This window comes from Lygodium microphyllum, chromosome 13 (assembly GCF_053477565.2).
Source record: "Lygodium microphyllum isolate KBCC chromosome 13, Lygodium_microphyllum_v1.1.10, whole genome shotgun sequence".
NCBI classification, from domain to species: domain Eukaryota; kingdom Viridiplantae; phylum Streptophyta; class Polypodiopsida; order Schizaeales; family Lygodiaceae; genus Lygodium; species Lygodium microphyllum.
Window position 1 is genome coordinate 71177367 of NC_141147.1, and position 8031 is coordinate 71185397.

General features: G+C 47.0%; 1 protein-coding gene across 1 annotated transcript; it reads right to left on the reverse strand.

The window, feature by feature from the left end:
* Positions 1-333: 333 nt before the first annotated feature.
* LOC148026749 (uncharacterized) lies at positions 334-2174 on the reverse strand. The gene has a single exon (XM_087690504.1). The coding sequence runs from the start codon at positions 2151-2153 to the stop codon at positions 579-581; it is 1575 nt and encodes a 524-aa protein (XP_087546630.1). The 5' UTR covers positions 2154-2174; the 3' UTR covers positions 334-578.
* Between the last annotated feature and the right edge of the window lie 5857 nt (positions 2175-8031).

Below are 8031 nucleotides of genomic sequence, written 5' to 3' on the forward strand. Positions count from 1 at the left end.
TGCAAGCTAGTTATAAGTTTGGTTCACATAGACTTGTACTTGACTTGAATTTTGCTTGGGGGAAGTGTTTATTCCCTGTCAAAAAGCAAAACATAGGCACAACATACCCCATATTAAGCTAAAGTCATTAATATCAATGTTCATTAGATTGTAATTGTCGATGCAACAATATTTAATTGGCATTTAGGATTAAGACTATTTAGGTTTGCTTTGTTAGTATTGCCTTTCGGGGGATTTGTTTAAACAATGGGTAGTGTAGGTCCCGAAAGAATTAACGTTCTGTTAATTTTCGTTAAGTAATCTATTTGATCTTGAAATGTGTGAATATCTTGCTTTTTGAGAAAAAAAGTTTACTCCAGATAATTTTTTTAAAAAATTCTCTTAAAACAAAAGAGCAATGCTGTTGAGCACGCAAGTGCATGCTTATTATTTGGGCGTTATGGAGTAGGTTCGTTACCACGTCTAATTTTATGAGAAAATAACAAGAAATTGTTGGTGCCTCTAGCTGTGCATGAGAAAATGTGGACCCCGCGCGGGAGGTACGTAATCTGGAGTAAGGTGGAATATTTCATAGGGTCCTACAGAAGGGTACGGCGAGGGCGGGCGCAGGGAGGCAGGGGAGAGCCGCAGAGGCCTGCGTTGGGCTGGTACGAGGAGGCGTCGAAGGCGGTGAAGGGCTCCTCCTGCGGGATCTCGCCCGACAGATGATTGTACGACACGTTGAAGTATCGGAGCTCTTGGAGCTGCACGAAGGTTGCCGGGATGCCGCCCGTGAGCTGGTTGTCGTCCAAGAACAGGAACTGCAGCGAGGTAAGGTTTCCCAAAGAAGCAGGAATGGCGCCGGAGAATTGGTTGTGGTCCAGGCTCAGGCTCTCCAGGTTGGCAACGTTGCCGAGCTCCGGTGGGATAGGCCCCGAGAGGTCGTTGTCGGAGAGCGAGATGAGGGGCGTGATCTCGTCGGAGTTGTCCTGGAGCACCGGGATGCGCGCAATCCACTCAGGGAAAGGGCCCGAGAGGCTGCAGCTGCTGAGGTGGAGCTCCCCGAGCATGGGCAGGGTGGCGAGGCCCGACACGCGGTCAGCGCTCCGGATGGGGTTGTTGTTGACATACACGATCCCGAGGCGCTTGAGGTTGGAGAGGTCCTTGGGCAGACCCGTGATGCGGTTGTGGTCGAGGAACAAGAAGAAGAGGCTGGTGAGGTTGGAGGCGAAGGCGTCGGGCACCTGGCCCGAGAGGCGGTTGTAGGCGAGGTCCGCATTGATGAGGTTGGAGAGCTGGCCGAAGGAGGCAGGGATGGGACCCCCGATGGAGTTGTTGAAGAATATGCGGATGTGCTGCAGGCTGGCCATCCCGCCTATCGAGGGAGGCAGAGGGCCCGTCAGCTTGTTGTAGGAGACGTTCAGCTCCTGCAAAGCGGCCAGGTTCCCAAACGACGCCGGGATGGCCCCCGTGAGGCCGCCGTCCCCGCCGTCGATGACCATGTTGTCCAGGTCCAGGCTCACGAGCCCGGTCAGGTTCCCCAACGAGGAAGGGATCGGACCGTGGAAGCAGTTCTCGCTCAGGCTCAGGGTGTGGAGGGCCGACAGGGAGCCCAGGGAAGGAGAGAGGGTGCCCCGCATGCGCCCATTGGTGAGCTCCAGCCCAGTCACGCGGCCTGTGGCTGCGTCGCACGTAACGCCCCTCCACCCGGAGCAGCAGTTGGCCTTGGACGCCTGCGCCTTCCACGTGTCCAGGTAGCCCGACGGATCGCTGGTCACGGCCGCCTTGAAAGCCAGCAAGGCCGCCCGGTCTTGGGCTGCGCAACTGGCCGCCGCCTCCACCTCCACGGTCCCCAGTAGTACCGCCGCTGTCCACATAGCCAAGGCCTGCACTGTGAATGCAGTAGTCAACTGCCGGAGGCCCATCGTGCTGTTTGGTGGATCTGTGTATCCTATACGTGATGTAGGCGTTTGTGTGTTGTCTCGGAAACGAAACGGCAAGAGTGCTACAGCTACTAGCCTAGGCAAGTGACAGCGCGTGGGGCGGCCTCTCGGGTCTCGGCAGGGACAGGTGCAGCTCGCTTTCGCGAGTCGGCAGCAGCTAAAGATTTGTATAATCTGTAGCCTATGCAGCGCGATACGGCGAATCAATATTTTGTGATGAGAAACCACCATCTGATATGAAACCTCCGCAACTCGGTGACAGCAGATGTCCAGGCCGTGGCTTTTTGTATATTGCTCGCCAGGTTGGAGGGAGAGACTCAGAGAAGAGACGTGAGCTCGAGAGGTGCATGCTGAGTCCAAGTCAACGTGGAACTGTCGCCCTTTTCAACGGTGATAATTGCTGTCCCTTTCTTCTCGCCACGTGTCCGCACATTGTGTTCCTTCTCGAATCTCTTCCGCTCCGAGAGTCGGACTGTCCAAGTGAATGGTTGCTTTCCCACTTGACAAAGACGGTTCTCGTCATATTAAAGAAAGGCTTAGTAACAATACTCCGAAGAGGTCCTTGAAGGCTTTGAAGAGTAGTGGACGGTGGACCCATATGAAGGCTTCTGGCTTCTCACTAAGTGAGGAGTGGTAGGACATCAACATTTTTCTCTTGGAAGGATGACGAGTATGCAATGCTTGCTTGCATGGCCCTCTTGATGGTAGATTCACTTTTCAATGGCTTCGCACACATGGAACTATCTTTCTGCAACTTGGGACAATATGATTAGGTCAAGATTTTCCAACCTAATACTCCCATCATTGCATGTGAAGACCTTAATTAAGCCTATAGTAACATCAAGAAAACCATGAGCCGCAAAAGCATGTGATTTCTTGTAACGTGTCCACTGGTATCTTCAGGACACGTCTTGGCAGTCCATCGGAAAGAATGTCTAGAAAGCTTCGCCCGGCACTCCCATGGAATGTTACGGGGTTTGCGATCTAGGGCTTTCCACGTTTGCCACGTAGCGGAAGTATTCCAACCGTTTCCACTTAGGACCGACTTGAATTAGGGGTTTTTATTAATGGTCATTTCCTAACGGCAACTAACGTCGAACCCAAGCGAACTACTTTACGCAGAAACGCTAGGTCGGAAGTGGATTCACGTTGCACTTGGTTCAAGAAGAATGGGAAACGAGAGGGATGCGAAGCTCAACCTCTGTGCCATAAGGCATAGTCCCATTCCGTTCCCCTAAAACAGCGTAAATCGGGGTCAATTATAACTCTAGGTCAATGCTTTTGTTATTCGTATTCTTTGACAATCTCCTAGCTGTCCATCGTGATTTGAGAAAAGTTCCCAGCCAACCAGGACCACCCATTCGTAGGACGAACCTATGGCCACATCCACCGCACTTTCCTTAGGTTGTTTTAGTTATTTAATTACCTAATACATTTAGTTGGACATGTATCAATCAACTTCCTTAATTAACCTGTTAGGCACTGGTTCCTTCACGTAATCATATCACTTGACATAGAAAAGCAATATCAAACAAGTTCCTTTTTAACAGGTTATCATATTTATCTTTGAAATACATAAAGTCCAGCTCGTAGGCTTATACACAATCCGCTCGAAGGCTATCCAGCAATCCACAGGGATTACTAATCCAACATTCCGCTCGTAGACTAGTATGCGGGCCTCGAGATCCAATCCCCAGTCACATTAGCCTCTTGTGCAGGGCCCAAAAGGCGAGGGATTTACGGCTAGAGCCCCCCTTGGCATCCAAGTGTCCTCCTGCGCTCAACGAAGAGACCTCTCGCAACGGGTTCGGTCCACCTTCATGGTGCGGTTAACAACCCCCTTGGTTAGGGTCAGGCAGGCAGTCGGGGGTAACTGAAGCTGCCTCTCCTTTCAGGCCTTCAACCTGAAGCATTAGATATCCATTTATCCTTCAATTCATTGGTCAAACAAAGCAAAACAGTGCTCTTAAATCAGTAACAAGCACAAACATTTTCATTGGTCGTTTATTGTTGGCCAACTGCAAAGGAATGAATCCTTCCTTTTGAATGTGTCCAGCACTCGATCCGGGATGACTTGCGACTTGGCAAGATCCCCTATATCTTGGGTTAGGGCGTACCCTATTAACCCGACTTGGTCAAACCTTAAGTTCATAGATTATTCCAATTTATTGGCTGGTCTTTTGCTTCCAAGCAATTATCTTTACTCAAGAAAGATACTATATTAGGACGATTATTCATCCTCTTGCAAGGTAACTTGCATAAGGACCTTCCAACCTCATTGCGAGAATTGGCCATTCCCTTGTGATCCAATCACAAGATCATATGACTTTGCACTTGTTGCACAAGTGTCGCATCGAACTATGAGACTATTCTACTCATTAAATGGAGTCACGAAATAATCTGTTCCTGATTACATTAGGCTGACGTTGTCAGTCCTAGGGTTCCAAGTCCCATGTTTTTAATGTAAGATTCTTAGGGACAACCATAGATCACCTCTCAAGTATGTTCCGTTGTTCCCTACATTCAGTGAATGTGGGCAAGTATTTAGGGTATAGGAGTTTCAGTTTTAGCAATACGTGCGAGTAGGTCACGTATTAATTCCTAGTGAGTTCTTTGGAATTGAATTAACTCTTTCTAAAATGAGTACTCCACGGGTTTAGGTGTTTAGGTTTATGCCAATTTGTTTAATTCTTGAAGATAATTTCAATTAATCATCATATAACTTGCGAACTAGATTCATGCTAAAACAAGCAACCTTTTACTAATAATTATGTAGTTGAAAAATGATAATTGACTAGAGTTATGCAACGTAAGAAACATTTCATGCCTTGCAATTCCCTATGGGTTATTAGCACTTCCCATGATGACTTATTGCGAAGAAGATATGGCCTAATAATATGACATGTAATTTTATACTTCCATGCCTAAACATAGTGCACTATCTTAATTCCATTTTTGTAAATATGGACTAAAAGCATATCAATTTTCTAAAGCATTTAAGACGAAAAATGCATCCTATTTCCAACAATCATCCTCGCACGATTATAACAATACCAAATAAAAATTAGGAAGGAAAACGACTTATAGTGAGATGTCTGCGTGGATGCTAGGAGACGATCCTCCTGCGGCAGCTGCACCTTGGGCTTTCTTAGGAGGCATCACAAATGCAGCCTTTCCGTCATGGATGCAGCTTTGTGAACTCCCTTTTTGAAATACCACCATCCTTTATGAGTTTTCTATTCTTTCCTTTCATAGAAGCTCTTTGAAGGGATACTTGTGGAGGAGGGGAGAAACCACGAAAAGGGTTCCAAACCGGGAAGGGGGTGTTTCAAAATCTTCCGCGAATAAGGCCCATTAAAGCCATGGGAAAGGCTTAATGGCCTTTTAAAGACTCACAAGAATGGGAAATAAAAGGTGTAGAAACCCCTACAAGGGCTTTTGTATGGGGACAGAAGGTGTTACAAAAACCCTTAACACCCTCTTTTCTTTTACGTGTGGGGGGAAAAAAAAATGTATGACAGGGCTAAAAAAATGTATTTTTGCATGGGGACAAAAAAAGGGGCTAAGAGAGCCCTTAAGGGGTTTTGAGATACAAGGGAGAAAAAAGGGCTTTTTAAGGTAAAAGCTTTTGGGGGGAAAAGGGCCTAAAGGAGCCCTTAGGGAGGATTTTTGAGGGGGTGGGAGGAAGGGTAGTCTTAAGACCGCAGGAGGGTGCCTTTAATGGCAATTCAGGAGGGGGGAAAAGGGCTTTGAATAGGCCAACATGAAGGGGGGATTATCAAGGCCTTTGGAAGCTTCCCCAAGAAGCTTCCAAAGCTTCTGGGGATTACGTGGAGCCACGTGGAGGGCAGACAGGCCGTCATGGCATCTCGGGATGGCGCATGGCTTCAGGCGGCGGCGATCAGCATCTCCACTCCAACTCTCCCTTTCACAGAAGCGGTAGCGCGTCAAGGTCTTCAATCCCTCTTTCTCACAGAGACCTCACTCTCTCCCTCTCTGAAAGTCAATGACGTATTCTTCTCGATCTCTGGTGGTCCTTTTGGCATTTACGGCAGCACTTCCTCCCTATTCCACTTGCACCCCCGCTGCGTGGCAGCGGTCATGGCTACTCATCTTCTGCGATTTCCATCGAGGAGCTTAGTCACTCCTTCTATTCCCCTCCCCCTCCAGCTCGACACTCGGTTGGGGGGATAAGGGGAATAAAAAAATTTGTCATTTATCTAATTCCATTATCTTTTATTGAGACAGTTCACGCGTGCCTTCGGGATGTTACATTCTCTCCCCCTTGGAGGAATCGAGATGTCCTCATCTCGAGATAAACTGGGGATATTGATGGTTGAGAGTACTTTCATCTATCCAAGTGGCATCCTCTTCGTGATAATCTTTCCACTAGACGAGGCATTCTCTCAAGGTTCTGGATCTCAGTTGTTTCTCCCTTATATCTAAGATCCTATCAGGCCTTAGTTCAAGGACTCCATGACTAGGCATTACAACTTGTTGGTCATCAAGTACATGGTTAGGATTAGGTACATACTTCTTCAATAGGCTGATATGGAATACATTGTGAACCTTTAGGTTCTCATGGAGTTGCAGTTTATAAGCATTAGGTCCTAGGCACTTGAGGATCTTGTATGGTCCACAATACCTTGGACTTAGCTTCTTGCAATCTCCTAAGGATAGGGAACTCTTCTTTGGGAGTACGCGAATGAAGACCATGTCTCCTTCTTCGAAGACTCTATCTTGACGCTTCAAATCCGCATAGGCCTTATGTCTATCCTTGGCAGCTTGGATGTCCTGTCTTATTGACTTTATTTGGTCATCCATCTCTTCCAACATCTGCCTTGAAGCTCCAACCCTCAAGGTTGGATATGAGAATTTTAGGGGACTTCGACAGTCATGACCATACAATGCTTGGAAAGGGGTCATTTGAATGCTTTGTTGGTAAGAAGCATTGTAGGCAAATTCAACCAAAGGCAAGTATTGAATCCACCTTTTCGGCTCACGACAGCAGTATGCCCTAAGCATATCCTCGATGATTTGATTGACTCGCTCTGTTTGGCCATCTGTTTGGGGATGGTAAGCTGTGCTAAAATAGAGTTGAGTCCCAATGGCTTCAAAGATGGCTCTCCAAAAGTGTGATGTGAAGAGAGAATCACGATCACTAACAATTCTTCTTGGTAGCCCATGTAGCTTGAATACCTCCTTGATAAACAATCTTGCAATGTCCGAGGCTTTATAGTTTGTCTTTACTGGAATAAGGTGTGCAACCTTAGTTAGCATATCAACCACAACCATGATGGAGTTGTATCCTCCCTGAACTTGGGGTAGGCCAACAACAGAGTCCATACTGATGAATTCCCATTTCATTTGGGGAATGTCAAGCGGTTGTAGCTTCCCTGGCATCTTGACATGTTCGGCTTTGATACGTTGACAAGACAAACACTCGGTGACATATTTGAGAATGTCACATTTAAGCCTCTCCCAATGGTAGCTCTTCCTAACTGCATTGAGAGTCTTGGCATAGCCAAGATGTCCTGAGAAAGGGGAATCATGAGCTTCCCACAGTATCTTCTACTTTAGTGACTGGCTTGCTGGTATACACAGCCTCGTTCTATAGTAGACAAGTGTACTGTTGATAGAGAATTTATGATACTTAGCCTGCAGCTTTTGGTTCTGATCCTTGATAGAGATCTCCCTTAGCATTGTTTGGTAGGCTAGATCATGGCATGCATCCTCTCTAGCTAACTCAAGTATTGGATTGTTTGGCAAAGATACTTTTGTAGGTAGAGATCTAGCTGTTGATGGATTATGTAAGATTAGGAAATTAAGGAATGCCTTGCGATTGAGTGCATCGGTGAAAGCTAGATTTTGGGGCGGCAAATGGGCCTAAAAATTGCGGGAAAATATGGACTTAAGCAGAAAAATACTCAACGACAAAGGCGGCGGCTCGACTTAGGACAATTTTAAGCGTCAAGTGTTGGCAAGGCACCCGTGTGACACTTTTAAATTTTTAATAAATTTTTCGTGCGCCTGTGCGAGTCAGGGAAGCTGCCGGCCAGTCCGAGATATCGAGATGAACGCCCAAAATTTTTCGGAATGCAATTCGAAC

Excerpts from the sequence above, each read along its gene's own strand:
- LOC148026749 (XM_087690504.1), bottom strand. The coding sequence starts at position 2,153 with ATGGTGGTTTCTCATCACAAAATATTGATTCGCCGTATCGCGCTGCAT.